Source organism: Propithecus coquereli, unplaced genomic scaffold (assembly GCF_000956105.1).
Source record: "Propithecus coquereli isolate 6110/MARCELLA unplaced genomic scaffold, Pcoq_1.0 Scaffold101, whole genome shotgun sequence".
Classification (NCBI taxonomy): Eukaryota; Metazoa; Chordata; class Mammalia; order Primates; family Indriidae; genus Propithecus; species Propithecus coquereli.
The window spans coordinates 209522-233004 of record NW_012133970.1 but is presented as its reverse complement, the minus strand read 5'-3'; the positions used below and the strand labels follow the sequence as shown (position 1 = coordinate 233004).

Here is a 23483-nt window from a genome sequence, read left to right as displayed (position 1 = left end):
CCCCCCCCACCGAAGTCCGTGTTTCAAATATGTCCATCCTTCGGGTAGTGCGCATTGCCCTCCTTGTGTATGAGTAGCATTCCATAGTATACCTATACTACATTGTATTAATCCACTCATGAATTGATGGGCACTTGGGTTGATTCCACATCTTTGCAACTGTGAACTGTGCTACAATAACATTCGAGTGCAGGTGTCTTTTTGATAAAATGACTTCTTTTCCTTTGGGTAAATACCCAGTAGTGGGGTTGCTCATAGGTCAGCTATGAGTCCTTTGAGGAATCTCCATACTGTTTTCCATAGAGGTTGTACTAATTTGCAGTCCCACCAACAGTGTATCAGCATTCCTTCCTCTCTGCATCCACACTAGCATCTACTGTATTTGGATTTTTTAATAAATGCTATTCTAACTGGGGTAAGGTGATATCTCATTGTGGTTTTAATTTGCATTTCTCTGATGATTAGTGACATTGAGGATTTTTTCATATGTTTATTGGCCGTTTGTATATCTTCTTTTGAGAAGCTTCTGGGCATGTCTTCCGTCTACTTTTTAATGGGTTGTTTGTTTTGCTCTTGCTGATTTGTTTGAGTTCTCTGGAGATTCTAGATATTAGCCCTTTATCGGATGGATAGCTTGCGAATATTTTCTCCCATTCTGTAGGCAGTCTACTTGCTCTGTTGATTATTTCCTTAGCTGTGTAAAAGCTTTTTAATTTAATCTAGTCCCACTTATTTATTTTTGTTGTTGCTGTAATTGCCTTTGGGGTCCTAGTCATAAAATCTTTGCCTAGGCTGATACCTAGGAGAATTTTTCTGACATTTTTTTCTAGAACTCCTATGGTTTTATTCCTTACATTTAAGTCCTTTATCCATTTTGAATTAATTTTTCTGAGTGGTGAGAGATATGGATCCTGTTTCATTCTTCTGCATGGGGCTTGAAAAGGGCTGCTTTTCCCCAGTGTATATTGTTGTCTGCTTTGTCAAAGATTAGTTGGCTGTATGTGGATGGTTTTATATCTGGGTTCTCTGTTCTGTTCCATTTTTCTATGTCTCTATTTCTGTGTCAATACCATGCTGTTGTGGTTACCATAGGCTTGTTGCATAATTTGAAGTCTGGTAATGTGATGCCTAAACATTTGTTCTTTTTGCATAAGATTGCTTTGGCTATTCAGGTTCTTTTCTGGTTCCAAAGTGTTCAATTATTTTTTCTAGATCTGTGAAATATGACGTTTGTATTTTGATGGGGATTGCATTGAATCTGTAAATCACTTTGGGTAGTATGGACATTTTAACAATGTTAATTCTACCAATCCATAAGCATGATATGTTTTTCCATTTGTTTGCATCATCTGTGATTTCTTTCTGCAGTGTTTTGTAGTTCTGTTAGTAGAGATCTTTCACCTCCTTGGTTAAGTATATTCCTAGGTATTTTAATTTTCTTTGTAGCTATTGTGAATGGTATTGAGTCTTTAATTTGACTCTCAGCTTGACTGTTACTGGTATATAGAAATGCTACTGATTTGTATACATTGATTTTGTAACCTGAGACTTTTCTGAATTAATTTATCAATTCCAGGAGTCTCTTGATGGCATCTTTGGGGTTTTCTAGATATAAGATCATATCATCAGCAAAAAGTGATAGTTTGACCTCTTCTTTCCTGATTTGAATATCCTTAATTTCTTTCTCTTGCCTGGTTGCTCTGGCTAGGACTTCCAGCACTATGTTCAATAGAAGTGGTGACAGTAGAGACCCTTGTCTTGCTCCAGTTTTCAGTGAGAATGCTTTCAACTTTTCCCCATTCAGTATGATGTTAGCTGTGGGTGTGTTATATATGGCTTTTATAATTTTCAGATATATTCCTTGTATGCATAGTTTGTTGAGGGTTTTTATCATGAAAGGGTGCTGGATTTTGTTGAATGCTTTTTCTGCATCTACTGAAATGATCATATGGTCTTTGTTTCTGCTTCTGTTTAAGTGGTGAATCACATTTATTGATTTATGTATGTTGAATCTTCCTTTCATCCCTGCGATGAAGCCCATTCTTCATGATGTATTATTTTTTTGATGTGCTGTTGAATTCAGTTTGTTAGTATTTTCTTGAGGACTTTTGTATCTATAATCACAAGGGATATTGGCCTGTAGTTTTCTTTTTTTGTTGTGTCCTTTCCTGGCTTTGGTATCAAGGTGATACTGGCTTTGTAGAATGAGTTAGGGAGCACTCCCTCCTTGATGTTATAGAATAATCTCTGCAATATGGGCATCAGCTCTTCTTTGTAGGTCTGGAAATATCCGCTTGTGAATCCATCTGGTCTGGAGCTTTTTTTTATTGTTGTTGTTGGAAGATTCTTTATTAGTGCTTCAATATCAATGCTCCCTGTTGGTCTGTTCAGGAGTTCTATTTTTTCCTGATTGAGTCTTCGGAGATTGTGTGTTTCTAGGAATTTGTCCATTTCCTCTATGTTTTTGAGTTTGTGTGTGTAGAGATTTTTCACAGTATTTACTAATGGTATTTTGTAATTCTGTGGTATCAGTTGTAATATATCCTTTTTCATTTCTGATTGAGCTTATTTGGGTCCTTTCTCTTCTATTTCTAGTTAATCTTCCAAGAGGTCTATCAATTTTTTTTTTATCTTTTCAAAGAGCCAACTTTTTGTTTTATTGATCCTTTGTATTGTTTTTCTGTTTTCCATTTCATTTAGTTATGCTCTGACCTTAGTTATTTCTTTTCTTCTGCCAGATTTGGGGTTGGTTTGTTCTTCCTTTTGTAATTCCTTGAGATGGGTCATCAGATTGTCACTTCATGATCTTTCTGTCTTTTTGATGTAGGCATTTAAGGCTATGAATTTTCCCCTTAGGACTGCTTTTGCTGACTGCCACAGATTTTGGTACCTCGTGTCCCCTTTCTTGTTCAGTTTGGGAATCTTTTTCTTTCCATCTGAATTTCATTATTGACTCAATAATCATTCACCAGCAGGTTGTTTAATTTCCATGACTTTGTGCAGAATTGAGTGTTTCTCTTGGAGTAGATTCCTAGTTTTATTCCACTGTGGTCAGAAGATACATGGTATGATTTCTATTTTTTGAACTTTTTGAGACATGTTTTGTGGCCTAAGATAGGATCAATCTTGGAGAATGTTCCATGTACTGATAAGAAGAATGTATATTCAGCAGTTTTTGGGTAGAATGTTCTGTAAATGTCTGGTAGGCCCATTTTTTCTAGAGTCCCGTTTAAGTCCAGTGTTTCTCTATTTATTTTCTGCTTGGATGATCTGTCCAGTTCTGTCAGTGGGGTGTTCAACCCCTGGCAATTACGATGCTGTTGTTTATCTCTTTGCTTATATCTAGTAGAATTTGCTTTATGAATCTGGGTGCACCTGTGTTAGGTATATAAATATTTAGGATTGCTATATCTTCTTATTGATTTGCTCCCTTTACTATTATATAATGACCATCTTTGTCTTTCTTTATCATTGTTGATTTAAAGTCAATTTTATCTGATATGAGAATGGCTTCACTTGCTTTCTTTCGGTTTCCATGTGCATGGAATATTTTTTCCATCCGTTCACCTTGAATCTTTATGAGTCCTTGTGTGTGAGATGTATTTCCTGGAGATAGCAGATACTTGGGTTGTATTTTTTTTATCCATTCAGCCAGCCTATGTCTCTTGAGTGGGGCATTTGGACTGTTCACATTGATTGACAGAATTGATATGTGGGATGCTGTTCAGGTCATCCTGTTGGGTAGTACCTAATTGCTCTGTTTTACCTCTTGTGCTATTGTTCTGTATGAGTTCTGAGCTTTAGCTTTTGTGTGGCTTTACACTGCTGGGTGTCTATTGTGCTGATCCATGTATAATGCAGTTCTGAGTATTTCCTGCAGGGTAGGTCTGGTCTTGACAATTTCCCTCAGTGTTTGCTTCTCTGGAAAAGTCTTTATTTCTCCTTCATATATGAAACTTAGTTTGGCAGGATACAAAATTCTAGGCTGGTAGTTGTTCTGTTTAAGAAGACTAAAGATGGGGCCCCAATACCTTCTGGCTTGTAAGGTCTCCATTGAGAAGTCTGTAGTTAGCCTGATGGTTTTCCTTTGTAAGTTACTTGATGGTTTCACCTCATGCCTTGCAGGAGTTCCTCCTTTGTGTTGACTTTGGCCAGCCTGATGACTATGTGTTTGGTGACTGCCTCTTTGCAATGAATCTCCCAGGTGTTCACTGAACTTCTTGTACCTGTATGTCTAAAACTCTAGCAAGACCAGGGAAGTTTTCCTCAATTATTCCCTAAAATAGGTTTTGCAGCCCTTGTGCATTTTCTTCTTTACCTTCAGGGATGCCTATGATTCTATTTGGCCATTTTACATAATCCCATATTTCTTATAGGCTTTGTTCATTCCTCTTAATTCTTTTTTCTTCATTTTTGACTGACTAATTCAAAAGAGTTCTCTTCAAGCTCTGAGATTCCTTCTTCTGCCTGGTCTAGTCAATTCTTAAAACTTTTCACTGTGTTTTGTATTTCCTTAAATGAATTTTCATTTCCAGAAGCTCTGTTTGGTTTTTATTTTTAATATGTCAATCTCTTTAGTGAATTTTTCATTCATTTCCTGAATTGTTTTTCTGGTTTCTTTGAGTTCATTTTCCATTTTCTCTTCAAATTTCATTGAGCTTCCTTACAATCCATATTTGGAATTCTTTATCTGTCATTTCAGTATTCTCATTTTGGTTGTTATCCATTGTTAGAGAGCTGGTGTTCCCCCTCAGAGGTGTCCTTTCACTCCGATTTTTCGTACTTCCAGAGTTCTTGCACTGATTCCTTCTCATCTGGAGTAGCTGTTGCTACTTATTTTTGGATTTTCTTTTGTTTAGATGGGGATTTTTCCACCCTCCTCACTCGTAAGGGTGCATCTGTAGCATATGTTGGCTAAGAAACTTTGGCTCTGCTTGTGGATGCTTTGATGGCAGTCTAGGTTCTGGATGGATGCCTTGGTTATAGATATCCTTAGTGTGGTAGTTTTCTCAGTTGCTAGTTGTTTGCAGGCTATAGCAGTGGTGAGCAGTGGTGTGTGGGCTGATTCGCCATCTCTTATTGATGAGGGAGGATGGAGGTCTTTGGAATTCTTTCTCTTTCCTCAGCCCTGTGGTCTTCTTAATAGTGTGAATTGTACTGGCACACCTAGTTTAATCTCTGAGACAGGAGGTGGTGCTTGTGGGTAAGAATCAATCACATCTGGTGTTATTGAGTCAATAAATTTTGTAGACGGCTGTTCAAATTACCTCTCTGTCAGCAGGTGGTGCTTGTAGGAATGAACAAGCTGTAGTGTTGTTTTTGGGACCTCTTACCATCTCTAGCTCCTCAGGAGAAGCATTTGAATGCCCCAGGTGGTAGGCGGGGCCCTGGAATTTCCAGGTGAGTCCTTATTCTCCATCATGGCAGAGGTGGGTGGGGGAGTGAGGCTGGGTGGGGCTGGGTTGGGTGAGCCTGCCCTTAGCTCCACAAAAGCTGGTAAAGTAGCTGTCTCAGCAGGGCTCAAAGGTTTGCTCCAGGTCTTCTGGGGAAAGCCACCAAGGAGGGACTGAAGTGGCCCCACCCAGCCAGAGAGTCTGCTTGTGTGGGAGAGGCCATCTGAGATTCACAATCTGGTTGTCAGTGGTCGGTTTTATTCTCCTCCCCACTCCCTTGCTCCAGCCTTTCTCTGGTGTCTGCCAGCAGGCAGGAGCTCAAATCAGCTGAGTTCCTCCATGACGGCACTTTGGGCTGGGAGCTTCCCTGTCCAGGATCCCATCCTGGGGTGAGAATATGGCCTTCCTGTGCGGGGAGGAGTGCTCCACAAGTGTGCCACAGCTTGGACCCACACTGCATCGTCTTTTCAGTTTTGCCCATGTGGGCTTCCTTGCCTCCCAAGATTCGTTCACAAATCTCCCCTCTGTGCCCCCAAGCAACATGATGGCATTCTGGGGGTAAAGGATCTGGTCTGTGAGCCTGTCTCCGGTTCCCTGAAGATCAATCCCTGACTGTGCCAGGTAGAAGCGTGCTGGTCCCGAGTTGCCTATGGGGTGCTCAAGCAGGTTTGATGTCCCTCTGCTTTGGGGTGTGCCCTGCTCTGATGAAGCAACTGAGCAAGCAGCACCAGGGAGGGCCGGTGAGCAGGGAGCTCAAAGTCTGAGCACCCCTTAGTCTGCTGCAGGTCTTTAAGTGGAAAGGTTTGAGCTCCACTCTCTGTGGAATCCTTGGTGTGCTGGATACACCAACAGAGGGGAAACAGCCACTCCTGAGAGCCCCAGTTCAATTGTCTCTCTTAGTAGCTATGGGCAGGGGAGGGGCAGAGGAGGAAAAGAGTTTGAATGGAGGACAGCTAGCTAGCACTCTGGTTACCTCTGTCCCTCTCTCCGGAAGGCAGCCTGCCCATAATGTCTAGGTTCTGGGGTCACGCAGATCCTCTGGGACCCACTGGACCCTGTGGCTCCTGCAGTCTGGGCCAGAGTCGGGAAATGTTTATGTGGGAATGAGCAAGACAAAAACTGAGGGACCCCCTGGGGAGGACAAAGGCACATAGTGGGTAAAGCAATATGGCACCTGCCATCTCAACTCAGGTCTGTGGTGACAGGAAGCAACCCCGAGGGGGGCTGGCAGCCTGGTGCTTTGTCTTCAAGAAGCTCCCAGTTCACTGGTGGCGGCAGCTTTTGGGCTGAGAGTAGAAAGGCTCTCCAGCAGCTCGGGAGCCTGCTGACTGCTAGAGAGGTGAAGGAGGGAGAAACAAACCACCCCACCTACCCTTGTCATGGGACTCCAAGCCTCTGAGGGGTTGATCTCTGCCGGTATCTTGCTCCTTCTTGTTCTGCTCTGCAACTTCTTCCCGTGGAATCTATGGTAGGTTCTAGCACTTTTCCCTCAGAATTACACCAGATCTATGTTTGTTTGTTTTTTCTTTTTCATTTAAAACTTTTCCTTCCTTCTGAGACAATCTGGTCGCTGGGGTCAGCTATCTTGTCTCTGCCTTTTATCCCCATTTTTATTTTTAAGTTTTCTTCTTTTATGTTTTGTCCATCTGACTATATGATTTTTACACAATTATGGCGATGTTACAGTTATGTCATATCTCAGCCAAGGAGATTGAGAATTTCAAGGGAGAAAAATAAAGAGATATCAACAATGTATTATGCTCACCTTCTGCAAAACTTTCCATACTTTTTGATAAAATCCAACTGGGACTCTATTCAGTGCTCCATCCAGCCTCCTTCTGCGTTGCCATTGACCTTGACGACTATCTTTAGATAACTGATGATCATATGTACCAGGAAAGGATCCACTACTTTGAGTCATAGAGGTTCCAGGTGACTTGGGAGAATAGGAAAGGAAAGAACATAAACCAAAAGTTATCTCTGTTTCTATGATAAAGTATTATAGCACAGTGAATAATAAATACTCTCTGCAGAATTATAAATCACATATTAAGTGAAACAGCCAAGATAAAGAGGTTACAGTGAAGCTAGTAGCCTTATATGTAGCTATGTAGTGGTATAAACTGGCAAAATCTTTTTATAAAGTAATCCAGTGATACATAAGAAGAGCCATAAAAATATTGATGGCATTGGACATTCTTAGCTGTCTCTTTAACTGGTTATCTTTGTTAAACTTCTAGCTGGTCTATGGCTTAATTTGTTCCTCTTATGGGCCTAATACAAGCCATAATAAATTTAAAAGAATTGAAACCATACAAAGTATGTTTAATTCCACAATGGTATTAAATTAGAAGTGAGTAACAGAAGGAAATTTAGGGAATTTACAAATACATAAAATTTGAACAATATACTCCTAAATAACCAATGCATTAAGGAAAATAAATCACAAGGAAAATTAGAAAATATTCTGAGATGAAGGAAAACAAAAATACAACATACCAAAACTTATGGGATGCAGCTAAAGCAATGCTTAAAGAGGAAATTTATGTTATAAATGCCTGTATTAAAAAAGAATAAAGATCTCAAATTAATAACCAAACCTTCCACCTTAAAACAAGGAAAAAAAGAAGAGCAAATGAAACCAAAAGCAAGCAGAAGGAAGGAAATAATAATAAAGATTAGAAGGGAAAGAAATGAAATAGAGAATAGAAAAACAACAGAGAAAATGAATGAAACCAAAATTTCTTTCCATGAAAATATCAACAAAATGGACAAATCTTTAGCTGAATGGACCAAGAAAAAAGGAGGAAAGACATTAATTCTGACCTTACAGAAATAAAAAGGATTATAAGGTCATACCATCAGCTGCCATATGCTAACAATGTACATAACCTAGATGAAATACACAAATTCCTAGAAAGACACAAACTACCCAATCTCCAAATTGATTCAAAAAGAAACAGAAAATCTGAAAACACCTTTAACGAATAAAGAGATCAAATTAGTAAGTACAAAATTTCCCACAAAGAAAAGTCTATGCATAGAATGTCTTCACTGGTTAATTCTACAAAACATTTATAGAAGAATTAACACTAGTTCTTTGCAATCTCTTCCAAAAAAGAGAAGAAGAAGGAACACTTCCCAACTTATTCTATCATGCCAATACTACCCCAATAACAAAACCATACAAAGGTTTCACAAGAAAATTATAGTCTAATATCCTTCATGAATATAGATGTAAAAATTCTCAACAAAATACTAGCAAATCAAATTCAACAATATACTAAAAGGATTATACAACATGATAAAGTAGGATTTATTTCAGGCATTATAGGTTGTTTTAATATCTGAACATTAATTAATATAATACACCGTATCAATAGAAAAAAGGATAAAAACTACATCATCTTAATAGATGCAAAAAAGCACTTAATGAAATTCAACACACCTTCATGATAAAATCACTCAACAAACTAGGAACAGAAGGGAACTTCCTCAATCTAGTAAAAGGTTAGGTATTTTCCTATAAAAATCCATAGCCAACATCATCAGTCAAAGACTGATTATTTTTCCCCCAAATCAGAAGACAAGGATGCCCATTCTCATCACTTCCATTCAACTTTGTACTGGAGGTTTTAGCCAGGGCAACTAAGCAAGAAAAGAAATAAAAGACATATACATTGGAAAGGAAGAAATAGAATTATTAATATCTCTATTTGTAGATGACATGATCTTATATATAGAAAATACTAAGGCATTCACTAAAAAACAACTACAAATAATCAATGAATTCAGTAAAGTTGCATGATATAAGCTCAATAACAAAAATCAATTATATTTTACTTGAATAGACATTTCACCAAAGAAGATACACAAATGGCCAACAGGTATATGAAAAGATGGTCAATACCACTCATCATCATGGAAATGCAAATCAAACCAAAATGAGATATCACTTCATACCTATAAGGATGGTCATTAACAAAAAAACAAATGGTGTAAGTGTTGGTGAGGATGTAAAGAAACTGGAACCTTTGTACACTGTTGGGAGGAATGTAAAATGACACAGCTACTATGGAAAACAATATGGAGGTTCCTCAAAAAATTAAAAATAGAATGGGTACAGTGGCTCACACTTGTAATCCTAGCACTTTGGGAGGCCAAGCAGGAGGATCACTTGATGCTAGGAGTTTGAGACCAGCCTGAGCTACATATACATAGCAAGACTCTGTCTCTGTAAAAAATAGAAAAATTAGCTGGGCGTCATGGTACATGCCTGTAGTCCCAGCTATTTGGGAGGCTGAGGCAGGAGGATTGCTTGAGCACAGCAGTTTGAGGCTGTAGCGAGCTATGATCACACCACTGCACTCCAGTCTAGGCGATAGAGCGACACTCTGTCTCAAAAAAAAAAAATTAAAAATAGAATTACCATATATATGATACAGAAATCTGGGTATTTATCCAAAAGAACTGAAATCAAGATCTTATGGAGATTTGCACTCCCATGCTCAATGCAGCACTATTTACAGTAGCCAAGATATGAAAATAACCTAAATGTCTACGGACAGTTGAATGGTTAAAAAAAAAAAAAGTGGCATATACATGCAATGAAATATTATTCAGCCTTAAAAAAGAAAGAAATATTGCAATATATACAACATGGATGAATCTGGAGGACATTATGCTAAGTGAAATAAGCCAGTCACAGAAGGACAGATATTATATGATTCCAGTTATGTGATGTATCTAAAATAGCCAAGCTCATAGAAGCAAAGAGTAGAACGGTGGTTGCCAGGGCTGAGAACTTGCTACAATGGGTATAAAGTTTCAGTTATGTAAGATGAAAAAGTTCTAGAGATCTACTGTACAACATCATGCCTGTAATGATACTGTATCATATACTTAAAAATTTTTTAAAAGGGCAGATCTCATGTTAAATGTTCTTACTATAATAACAAAATCAAATTTATTTCTAAAGAGCAGCAATTAGCAATCTGAAAATGAAATTAAGAAAACAATTCCATTTAAATTCCCATCAAAGGGAATAAATATATAGGAATAAACCTAACAAAAGAAGTACAAAACATATATTCTGAAAACTATAAAATATGTTCAAAGAAACCAAAGACCTAAGTAAATGAAAAGAAATTGCATTTTCATGGATCGGAAGACTTAATATTGTTAAGAGGGCAATACTTCCCAAATTGATCTATAGATTGAACACAATCTCTATCAAAATCCCAGCTGGATTCTCTGCAGAAATTAATAAACTGATCCTAACATTTATATACAAATTGAAGGGATACATGATAGCTAATACAATCTTAAAAAAGAAGACTGAAGTTGGAAGATTCACATTTCCTAATTTCAAAATTTACTATAAAGCTACAACAATCAAAACTGTCATACTGACATAGGATACACATGTAGATCAATAAAACAGAATTGGGAGCCAGAAATAAACCATTATATTTTGGTCAATTAATTTTCAACAAGGATGCCAAGAGAATTAAATGAAGGAAAGATATTCTTTTCAACAAATAGTGCTGGAACAATGGATATCCACATACAAAAGAATAAAGTTGGACCCTCTACCTTACACTGTACACAAAAATTAAGTCCAAATGGATCATTGTGCAGAAAAGAGTTAACACAGCGGGCCAGAACTGCTATTCTTGGAAAGGCCTGCTTACAAGGTTGGCCTTTGGCTGGCATCTAGAAACTTAGATTTTGGGAGGGTTCCCACCATTCCCAGAACTGATAACAGTAGCTTACTGTACCTAAACTGTTTGTATAAACACTATGGTTTATGTTGAATACCTGCTTTCTTTCTGGGAGTCTGGAGTTTTGGTACATGCCAGACAGAGGCTGTTCACATGACCAGCCCCCAATAAAAACCCTGGGTGCTGAATCTTTAACGAGCTTCCCTGGCTGGCAATATTTCACACACGTTGTCACAACTTGTTGCAGGGGGAATTAAGTGTATTCTGTGTGACTCCATTGGGACAGTACTCTGGAAGCTTGCACCTGTTTTCTCTGGATTTTGCCCAATGCATCTTGTTCCCTTGCTGATTTTACTTAGTATCCTTTCACTGCATAGTTGTGGCTATGACTATATGTTGAGTCCTGTGAGTCCTCCCAGTGAATAATCAAACCTGGGAGTGGTCTTGGGGACCCCCTTTAACATAGACCTACATGTAATAGCTAAAACTATAAAACTCTTAAAACAAAAAATAAGAATAAATCTTTGTGGCTCTGGGTTCCGCAAAGACATGACACCAAAATCATGCGCAACAGAAGAAACAGATAAATTAGATTTTGTCAAAATTAAAAACTTTTGTTCCTCAAAGAACACCATTAAGAGAGTGAAAAAAAACCATAGAATGGGAGAAAATATTTGCAAATTATATATCCAACAAGGGACTTATATCCAGAATATATAAAGAATCCTTGCAACTCAACAATAAAAAGACAAAAAAAAAAAAAAAAAAAAACAACCCACAATTACAAATGGGCAAAGGTTCTGAATTGACATTTCTCCAAAGAAGATAAACAAATGGCCCATAAGCACGTGAAAAGATGCTCAATATCATTAGCCATCAGGGAAATGCAAATCAAAACCACAATGAGATACCACTTCATACCCAGTAGGATGTCTAGAATCAAAAAGACAGACAATTATAAACAAGAGTTGGCGAGGAAGTGAAGAAATTAGAATCCTCATATGTTGCTGGTAGGAATGTAAAATAGTACAGCCCCTTTGGCAAAGTTTGGCAGTTTCTCAGAATGCTAAACATAGTTACCATATGACCTAGCACTTCCACTCCTAAATATATATCCAAGAGAAATGAAAATATAAGTTCATACAAAAATTTGTACACAAAGGTTCATAGCAGCATTATGCATAGAAGCCAAAAAGTAGAAACAATCTAGGTGTCCATCAACAGATGAATGGATAAATAAAATATGGTGATCAATATAATAATGATGCTATTCAGCAATGAAAAGGAATAAAGTATTGAAACATGCTATAGCATAATGAACTTTGAAAAAATTTTATGACGTAAAGGATAAAATACACTGAGGAAAGTGGTTATTTGACAGCTTAGATTCAGAAATCAATATAAAATAGAAGACAATAGAAATATTTTCTGAGAAAAGAATTCATATTTTATTTTGGGCCAAATGTGTAAATCACAAACCACTGCAATGTAAAAGAGAAAAGTATCCCCAAACATTTCTGTTGGCAAGTGATTATCACATACACTGAACTGTCAAGTAGATGAACTGCCATTTAATTCATCTTCATTGTCTTGTCTCTACCACCGAGATCCTAGGCTGCTGATAGTGGGGTCAAACCAGAAAGGGTATGGGTCTGATAGAGTACAATTCAGACCATTTTCCAAACCAAATAACAATAGTTTTGAGTTTTTTACATTAAATTTTCTTCTATACCTTTGTCCTCTATTAATATAGATATGACAGCCTTGGCCAAGTCTTAATTCATTACAGGGTATTTGGTTAAAGTTAACCAAAATCCTAATATTACTTTCAATAGTTTTCCATTTTATGTTTGGTCGTCACCTGGCCTAAATCTCTTTAGCCTGAGCAATCTGAAATTATAGGCCATTATGAATCATTGATTTAAACCAAAGAAATTTAATTAGAGATCAGTCTTCCTAAACTGTAAGCTTCATGAGGGCAAGGACCCCATCTGTTTTGTTCACTATTGTATCTCCAGTGCCTGGCACAAAATTAGCACTCAATTAATATTTACTAAATGAATTAATAATCAGAAGAACAGCTAACTCACTGGTTTTTAATCTTAAAATACATCAGAATCATTTAAAGAGCTTATTAAAACACAGATTACTGGGCCAGTATGCCTAGGGTGAGGACTAAAAATTTGCATAGTAGGCATGTAATAAATTATATTAGTTGAAAGAATGAATGAATACACAGATACTTAACAAATACTTATTAAATTGAATTTTGTTTTCTGAAATGGAAAAGAGGTTGAACTCCCTTCCCTGCCTTATTGGGAAAAAAATGGAAACACTTCACCCACATATATGAAAGTGCTTTATACTTAGCTTAGTTCTTAATTAATTTTGTTTTTCTTTTTAGTCAACCAGTATATGTCATGATTTATACAACATGTTTTCAAAGCACTTGTGAATGGCATATAATACAAGATAACAGCAGTTACCAGAAAAGGCGGTGACATCAAATCTATACCCAGGGGATGACCACCATTGGACTATGAAAAAAAAATTGAGAAAATAAAATTTTAAAAGGCATGAGGCAAGGCAACTGTTACTTGTGTTTCTAAAAGTTATTAGTAGAATCAAAGTACAGACTATTTAAGTAACTAGCCAGCATGATATCATTAAAAAGCTGATGAAATAACCTTACTCTAGAAGTCATGGTAAAGGGTAAAATAAATAAAACTACCTCAAAAATGTTTTTTCCATAATGAGAAACGAGGGCACTGGTGAGTGGTAGAGAAAAGGGCTTAGAACAATACAAAATGCCAGACAGGCAGGTGAGGATGGAAATCAATATTTAGAAGTAAGAAAGTAACAAAAGTTTAGGGCTCTGAATCCTCTAAATTATAGTTCTAACGATTTTGGCTCCCTTGAAGACCTATAGATAGTAAATGTGTAGAAAAAAGCCTAAATGATGTAGCTGGGTAGGTCAAGTCTTTTTTTTCTTTTTCTTTTTAAATTTATTTATTTGTTATTTCAGCATATTTTTTTTCTCTTTTCTTTCTTTTTTTTTTTTTTATACAAGAGACAGGGTCTCACTCTACTGTCTAGGCTAGAGTGCAGTGGCACAATCACAGCTCAGTATAACCTCAAACTCCCAGGCTGAAGCGACCCTCCAGTCTCAGCCTCTCTAGTAGGTAGGACTATGGGTGTGCACCACCAAGTTTTTTTTTTTTGTAGAGATGGGGTCTCGCTACATTGCCCAGGCTGCTCTCAAACTCCTGGCCTCAAGGGATCTTCCCACCTCGGCCTCCCAAAGCGCTGGGATTATAGGCATTAGCCACCACACCTGGCCAGTAAGTCAAGTCTTAATATCATATTAATCTAGCTGGGAACATGCACTTTGAGTTCTAAATATATAATGAACTTGTAAGTAATACTCTGTGACTATAAACAACTATAAAATATTTAGCCAATCACTCTCAACCAAAATAAGGACGATTTACTAATAACATCAGTTTAACTATTCAATATTCAATGTATAATTCTTTCACCTTTCGAATAGGAAAATGTCCAGATTACTCAAATTATCTGGGAAAAAATTGTAAAGTGAACACTTTTAAAAAAAAAACAAAAAACACAAGGCCTGTTCTTATTCCATTCCATTCTTGTTCTTGCATAAATGTAAATGTCAAAGGGTATTTGATCAGTGTATTCGAGTTTATTTCAAATTAAGCTTTAAGCATTGGATCATTTTCCTCCTAAATTGTTTCTGATTCCTTTTTAAAAAAACAAACAGCTGTGAATGGTGGCGCATGTCTGTAGTCCCAGCTACTCAGGAGGCTGAGGCAGGAGGATCGGTTGAGTCTAGAAGTTCTGTCTGTAGTGCACTATACCGATTGGGTGTCCACACTAAGTTTGGCATCAATATGGTGACCTCCCAGGAGTGGGGGACCATCAGATTGCCTAAGGAGGGGTGAACTGGCCCAGGTTGGAAACAGAGCAGGTCAAACTCTTATGCTGATTAGTAGTGGGATCGCGCCTGTGAATAGCCACTGTGCTCCAGCCTGGCCAACATAGTGAGATCCCATCTCTAACAAACAAAGCCAAACCACCCCCCAAATCTCCATTTCATCTCTCTCCTTCTGAAGGTGTTTTAATACTGTGAGCTATCACAATTCTATTTTGAAAGTAAGAGGAGTGGTTTTAAGCTTTTCATAAAAAGGGCTTCTAGGAGAGACCAAATGAGTACGTTCTCAACTTCAAGATCTTGAAACCATATGATTTCCTAGGATTTTAAAAAAAGGTATAGAAATCTGTGTCAACTATTTCCTTGTAGGATGTAACAACTCCATCTATTTTCACCTGTAGGAAAAAGTAAGAGACTATAATATCATGTTTAGTGACTCCCAGTGACTCCCAGAATGATTTAGGTGCTTCTCCTCTATTTGTCCTCAACACTTTTTGTATAACTTGTTAAAGAAAAAATTATTCAATGACACTTGTTAAAGCATGGTAAGGAAGACTTTATTTAGGACCATTGTGGTAGGTATAGGGACCACTGCAACTGGGGTCTTGCAGTGGAGGAGAGAGATTGGGCTCAACTCTAAATATAACATGGGCAAGCAGGAATTTATAGCCAAGGGGTAGTGTGGGGGATCAGTGGATGGAAAATTAGTAACACTAGAAAATACTGGGGTAAGACAGATTCTGGTTAAACTGACCTAACAGGATTCTTGTTAAAGACAGGCCAGGGTGATCAGACATCATTTGGGGGGTGGTGGAGGATAAGGAACCTGATCAGATATTGAGGATGATCAGGCATCAAGGATAATCAGACATTGAGGATAGAGGGTTCTAGGTAAAATGACTTAGCCAGGTTTTTTTTTTGCTAAAATGGGATTTTACAAGGAAGTGCACAGATGGGCTTAGGAGAAGGTTCAGAAGCCTGACTAAAGTTTGGCTAAACAAAGACTCTTTTTCAAGGCAATGATAAAAGTCAAATTTGGAGATAATACCTGAAAACGAATTTAAAAAATAAGGTCCTCACCTAATCTCATGTTCTCTCTAGTAGCTATTCTTAAAAATAAGAAGTCTAAGTCTAGTTTTATAAAGAAAATTAATTACCAAATTGCATGTCAGTCCTAATAGCAGAAACTCAGGATTTCAATTTCTTGCTATCAAATGCAAGTTGCTTTCCTTCTACAATTAGCAAAGTAGTTCCAGAAAAATGAAAGCTAGTTAAAAAATGATTGTTATAAAGGAGATTCAAATAAGCTACTCCATGGCTTGTTACCTTATTTGTAAAAAGGCCATGAGCTCATGCATGTTATATAGAACTAAAGGCAAGCTAAACTATGTTAAAGGATCTCTAGTTATTTCACCTGGCTTTCAGCTGAGATAGACAGTCTATGAAATTCCACCTGAAAAATAAATGGCTCAAATTAAACGCAGGATATGAAATAATGGATCCCAACAAAGTTTGATTCCAAAAGAATATTCTTAAACATAGCAATATCCCAGCTAATCTCCCAAGTAGTATCTTACCTGCTTTATCTCACTTTTTAACTGCATGATCCCAGTTCGTTCTGTTTTGGTTGCTCCAACAGCACCAATCTCGTGGATAGAAATAGCAGGACTGACGTTCGAATCAGTGGGACGAACTATACATAGCATGAAAGATTCAAGAGAAAGAGAGAGGATAATCAAATACAATTTTTTCTCTAGCATGTTAAAAAGACTTAGATGTATGTCCTTATTTTTAACTTAATTTTAAAAATTAATTATAACCTTGCTATTTAAACGGTGGTCCATGGACCAGCAGCATCTGTACCACCTAGTAGTTTGTCAGAAGAATCTCAGGTCCCACTCCAGACTTACTAAGTCAGAATGTGCATTTTAGCAAGATCCCCAGCTTGAGGAATACTACATTATACCTTTTTTTTTTTTTTAATTACTCTAAGGTCTGACATCCATCCATTTGACCTTATATATCAATTTATCCTAAGCCTGAAAGTTGAGCGTGAGAGATAACCCCTTTTCATTTGCTCTGCTGCTTTAGGTATGTGACACCAAATACTGCCTAAACCATGAATGCAGGTGGAAGATTAGTTTGTGATGAACTCTGAGATATATTTAAATCTAAAGTTGAAAATATACATAAGATGTATTATAAGCAGCTACACATATACATACATATACAACATTGCAAGTGCTACTGAATTACTGGCAATTAGAATACAAGACAGTTTCAGAAGATATGCGTTGCTAGTTGTCCTAAAGCAGAGACATGAAGTAATGTAAGGGAATGAATAAAAAACTTAAAAACAAAACACGATAGTAAGCAATCCACTTAGTTCATATATCATTATTTAAGGAAAAAAATGAGACACATAGTAGTTTCCTAATCTTGTTTCAGAAGACAGCTTTGCTTTTAACTGTTTTATATATTGGGGTTCTATTTATTTGTGGTAGAAGGTTTCTCTGATGAAAGAAAAACCATTTTAAAACCAATAAGGCACTTAAACCAAAGTCAGAAATGGAAATTCAGTTATTTAATCTCACCGCTTCGTTCCACTCCAAACTCCTTGCCACTGAGAATGTGATGCAGGAGATTCTTCATGGCTGAAGGACTGAGATTCATCAGGCCCTCTGTGGCTTCCTCAGCTAGTCAGCAGAAACATTAGAACAGAAGGACTTCAATTTGCCTGCCATTCCCTCCCTCTTTTTCTCTATTTCCTTACTTGCTTAGAATTTCTGAGTCCCTCGATTAGAAGGATAGAATTACAAAATAAATTGCTAGTACCATATTGCTTGGATATTCACACTGCAATAAATTCCTAATTATTTAAGGACTGACTATCCAGTTTGTGGATTAGCCAGGTCATTGACTTCTTCTTCACCACCCTCCTCCACACCATTAGGGTACTCAGAATCCTTATTTGAAAGTGGTAAGAATAAAAGAACAATGGAATTGGAGGCCATTTAGAAAAGGCAATGAATGTATGTATGCAGATGGACTTGAATACTTAAAACTTCTCAGTGTAGAAATATAGAGACTTAAAGGAGAATAGATATGAATCCATGAAATGATGAAGAATATTGAGAGGATAACTTGAACTTGTTCATCAACATCAGACACTTATTAAGAATTTACTACAGGTAGGTCATCATTTTAACTAATGTTAGTATAAACAAGTATGACATGGTACCTGACCTTGAGAGGCTGACCATCTATTTGAGAGAGGTGGAACATGTAAACAAGATAAGCAACAAGAAACCACTGTATGTACTAAATGTGAAATGAGAGGTATATACAATAAGTGCTTTTGAAATCAGAGGAGACATCATTCTTCAAGGATGGGGATTGATAAATAGCGGGAAGTACTGTTGAAGTAGTAGGTAGAAGCCAGACTGTTGAGGGTGTTGAATATCAGACCCAGGGATTTTTGACTTTATCCTATAGGGAATAAAGAGCCATGGTTTTGATGAATCCATAGGAGAGCAAGATCCATAACAGGAAAAGTGAAGAATGTTCACTCATTGAGGTTTATTAATGATCAATCACACCCTCTCATAAAACATTCCTTGATACCACAACTAGAGAATACTATATGATACGTTTATCTATAACAATGTGCTGAACTGGAAATTATTTGAAATCAGAAAGACTTGAAGTTAAATTTCACTATTTACTAGCTTGATATTACTTTGGGCAAGTTACTTAACCTCTCTGAGGTTATTGGTAAAAGTGGGACAATAATACCTTCTCCAGGATTGTTGTAAGGATTAAATGAGACAATCTATGTAAATATAAAGCAAAAAGTACAGTGTCCAGCATATGGTAGGTATAAAATAATTGTTAGCTCTCTTCCTTCAAAGGGTTATTTAAATATAAATTATCTCATTTGTTTGATTTAGGTCTGACTCAAACCAATACATTTAGCTTCTTGTTAAAAGCTCAGTTAAAAGTCTTTTGGGAAAATTTAACTGAAAGAATGGCTAAAAATTGAGTTTTACAACTGTGATTTTATTTTTCTATGCCATCCCCATCTGTCTTATTTTGCCATTCCTGTTGAAATCAAACAAATACTAATGGAAAAAATGAGTCATGCCATAGGGGTCCTTTTTCCCCTTCATACTTTCATATATTTCTGCTCTGCAGCTTCCACAGGCCCCAACTATTTTTCAAACTAAAACTTTTATCTTGCCAAATATACCTTTAGTTCATTTCGAAGAGAATCTTGTCAAATAAACATTAATAAAATAGTCTTCCTTTATTCAATCATGATGCTGACTAGACAGAATACTGACACTATGATCCACTAATGTAACGACTCAATTTTGGTATCTAGAAGCTCCACTGCCTAAACCTGAACCCAACCTGGTTTGTCACACTCAAGTACTCTCCAGAGCACTCGAGGAGTTAGGAGAAATGAAGCTAGCTAAGAATAATTGGTTAAGCGGAATTTGGAGTGCAGAGACCCCAAGAAGTGGCATTTTAAAGTTGCAGAACTAAAATACAAATGGGTCATCATATCAACCCCTTGACTTGTATAAGTAGTGACTAACATGGGAACAAGATTGCCATATGCAGCCTCTGAACTATGAATAAAAATGTTTTAGCTTTCTTTCCTCCCTGATCCAAAACTCCATAGACCTACATTAAAAGCAAATTTCATCTAAAATAGTTACTGAATTGAGTACCTGAGCATCGAAGGGAGTGGGCTAGTTCTGTTGCCATAACTTGTATGATCAGGCCAATTCGAAGTCGAAACATTTCAGCAAAGAGGCCAGGCTGGGTTCGCATATACATGGCCAGATATACCATTATTTCCTGTACACAGAATGAATATAGACAAAAATTACAGCCCAGGTTTCATAATGCCTATTTAGTCATCTTTGGAAATTGCCAGATGAATTGAAAACAAACTTTAAAATATCAATCACCAGATTAAGCTTTATAATTCTGCTCACCTGTGTAAGGATTGAAATGCTCATGTCCCCTTCACTGGCTTCATCTATCAGCTGAGTAAGTGCCTCATAGGGCAGAGGTCTAAGGAACAAGACAGTGAAGACAGACGAAATTCTACAACCACTTAAACCTAAATATGTTGCAAAAATTAAAAAAGCTATTCCCAAGTCCATATCATTTCCTCAACATTTTATCATTAACAGTAGCATTCTGGTTCTTTCAGTCTTCAAAGCTCGTCCATTGCCTCCTCAAACCACCCTGGCCCATATCAACTCGGAAGAACTCTGTTCTCTCTTCTCTAAACCTGGATTGAATAAACCTTCAAAATTTTACTTAAAACTCACCCCATGATGTCCTTTTAGACCAGTCTTTCGTGGTTAGTTCTTGACAGGTAATTGTTATGGCTACAAAGTAACAAACTAATTTTAAGCTGTGCCTTTTTTATGGACACATAATATTTGTACATATTTATGGGGTACATGTGATGTATTGTTACATGCATGGAATATGTAATGATCAAGTCAGGGTATTTAGGCTATACATCACCTTGAATATTTATCGAGGTGTTGGGACCATTTCAAGTCCTCTCTTCTATCTACTTAGAAATATACAATACATTGTTGTTAACTATAGTCCTATTCTGCTATCAAACGTAAGAACTTATTCCTTCTAATTGTATGTTTGTACCCATTAACCAACCTCTCTTCATCTCCTCCCTACATAATGGAATACTATTCAGCCATAAAAAGCTGTGCCTTTTGGAAACCATTTTATTACTTTACAATCACATCTTAGAGAGTTGTATTGATTTTCTATAGTTTCATCAGTTCACACACACAAATACTCACATACACACTCACACATAGCTATACACACATCCTCCCACACTTCTGACTCTTCCGTTGACACAAAGCACTCTGGGGGCATGGACTATGCCATCTTCTTTTGTATTACCGACAGTGTCACAAAATTGATCTGATTTGTGATAAAGGGTTGTTTGCCAGGAGCAAAGGTTTATGGGTTGAATTGTGTCCCCCAGAATTTTTATATCGAAATCCTAACCCTTAGTACTTTGGAATGTTACCTTATGTGGAGACAGGGCATTTACAGAGGTAATTAAGTTAAAGTGAAGTTATTAGAGTGGGACCTAATTCTATATGACCGATGTCCTTATAAAGACAGAAAATTTGGACACATAGACATGCACAGAAGAAACATGAAGAGACACAGGGAGAAGACAGCCATCTACACATCAAAGACAGAGGCCTAGAACAAAGTCCCTTCTAACCTTCAGAAGGGACCAACCCTGTTGACACCCTGATTTGGACTTCTAGCTTCCAAAACTGTGAGAGAATAAATTTTTGTTGTTTAAGCCACCCAGTTTCTGCTACTTTGTTATGGCAGTCCAAGCAAACTCACACACAAGGTTAGGAGTATTTTTCTGAAAGTATAACTGGGACTTTACACATTGAACCTATGATGCATGGTCCTATGATCTGTCTCTCTGAGCCTTTGTATAGGAGTCTGAACCGGATCTTAGGGGTAACAGAAATCATGGACATAAACCAGGAAGGAGGTGGTATCCAGACATCAGCAAAGGTATCCCTGCTTACTTCTCCCTCATTTCTTCCTGATTAAGCTCTCTATCTAGAACATGTTTTGTTTACAAAATAAGCTTTTTACTACACTGGCTACAGAAGTAGAACTGGCAGGTAGAGGGAATACCTTGTTTTAAATTACTCCTTACTAGAAAAACAGATTTTTTTTGCTCACTTATGAATGCAGTTAGAATCCCTCTAAAAATATTTCTTGGAAATACAGCATGTTTGCAGATTTAAATTTTGGCACTGGCCTGACATGAGATTAAACAGATTTACTGTGGACGAGTTTTACTGGCATGGCTAGTGGCAAAAGGAAGACCAATGTATAAGAATTAAACTTCACATCCCAGCCTGTCACTTGACTCCCCCTCCCCTCCAGCCCAAGCTTATCCTAGGGCTATGGTCTTCAACCCCTGGGCTGCGGACCAGTACCCAGTACCCGTCTGTGGCCTGTTAGGAACTGGGCTGCACAGCAGGAGGTGAGTGGCAGGCCAGCCAACGAAGCTTCATCTGTATTTACAGCCAACTTCCCATGGCTTGCATCACTGCATAAGCTCTGTCTCCTGTCAGATCAGCAGGGCATTAGATTCTCATACGAGTGTGAACCCTACTGTAAACTGTGCATATGAGGGATCTAGGTCGCACGTTCCTTATGAGAATCCAACGCCTGATGATCTGAGGTGGAGCTGAGGTGGTGATGCTAGCGCTGGGGAACGGCTGCAAATACAGATTGTCATTAGCAGAGAGGTTCGACTGCACAATAAATGTAATGCACTTGAATCATCCCGAAACCATCCCCTTCCCTGCCATCTGTGGAAAAAGTGTCTTCCATGAAACCAGTCCCTGGTGCCAAAAGGGTTGGGGACTGCTATCTTAGGGCACTGTTTCCAACTGTAAGCTGTGGCAGACCTGAGACAATGGCAAGCTGATTACAGTTTTCTGGAAGGGGTGCTACCTCACTATGCTCTGTAAGTACCCATTTTTCCCCTTTGACTATGACTGCACCCCCGTTTTATTCCTTCTTGAGCAGCATGGGGTTGCATCATCAGCCCTGTGCTCCGGCCAGACACTTTCTTCCACCTCCTCTTTCCAGAGTATGGCTGACATCTTGTGGGTGCTAATTTCAGGTGCCCTGTTTGTTTTGTTCTTTGAATGGGAGGTTTGGAAAAACCTAGTAAGTAAAAAAAGTTTGAGTACTACTCCCTATGAGTTTTTCCTTTCACTCACTCACACCCTGTCATTACCAACATTCTCCCACTAAGTGTTTCTGATAGAAGTGCACACATATAGGACTTTGTCATCCATTGACAGATTAGGGCAAGAGAATTGTGGTAGGTCCACACAGCTTCCTAAAGGCTCAGAGAAAATTGATCAAATCCAACCATACTCACGCAGAGATAGTCTTTTCTCGAGGTTCTGGAGGGAGCCCAACTGTCAAATGTTTCTGGTGGGAGAGAAGGTCTGTGCAGGCCTAAGAAGAGACAGTATAACATTATCCTTTTCATAACACCTCAGGTTTACACAAACATTTCTCTTCTTAGCTCAGAAATCTTTGCTCCCCCTTAACTTAATGACATATCAAACTCTCTTCCTCAGGAAATATTAAATACTATGAAGATCAGAAAAGAAGGATTTCTAGGAAGGAACAATGAGATCTTTTCATTTCCAAGGAGGCAGGAACTTTTTTGTTTGTTTGGCTTTTGTCTTTCTTTTAAAAAATTTTAAAAATAATTTTATCAAAGAATCTAGTTCAAAAAAAGTCCTCTTTCTTTTTCTTTCCTGTTTTTGGCTTATCTTCATTCTTTAT

General features: G+C 37.6%; 1 protein-coding gene across 1 annotated transcript in view; it reads right to left on the bottom strand.

Annotated features, from left to right (window-relative positions):
* The window catches only part of PHKA1 (phosphorylase kinase, alpha 1 (muscle)), a 190881-nt gene that overhangs the window by 14891 nt on the left and 152507 nt on the right, over positions 1–23483 (bottom strand). The window contains exons 21-28 of the mRNA XM_012642857.1: positions 23068–23147; positions 20078–20156; positions 19808–19937; positions 17666–17767; positions 16649–16764; positions 16486–16524; positions 13603–13653; positions 7159–7329 (exon numbers count right to left, since the gene is read on the bottom strand). Of these exons, the coding sequence (XP_012498311.1) occupies positions 7159–7329; positions 13603–13653; positions 16486–16524; positions 16649–16764; positions 17666–17767; positions 19808–19937; positions 20078–20156; positions 23068–23147 (768 nt within the window). The remainder of the gene's footprint in view (positions 1–7158; positions 7330–13602; positions 13654–16485; positions 16525–16648; positions 16765–17665; positions 17768–19807; positions 19938–20077; positions 20157–23067; positions 23148–23483) is intronic.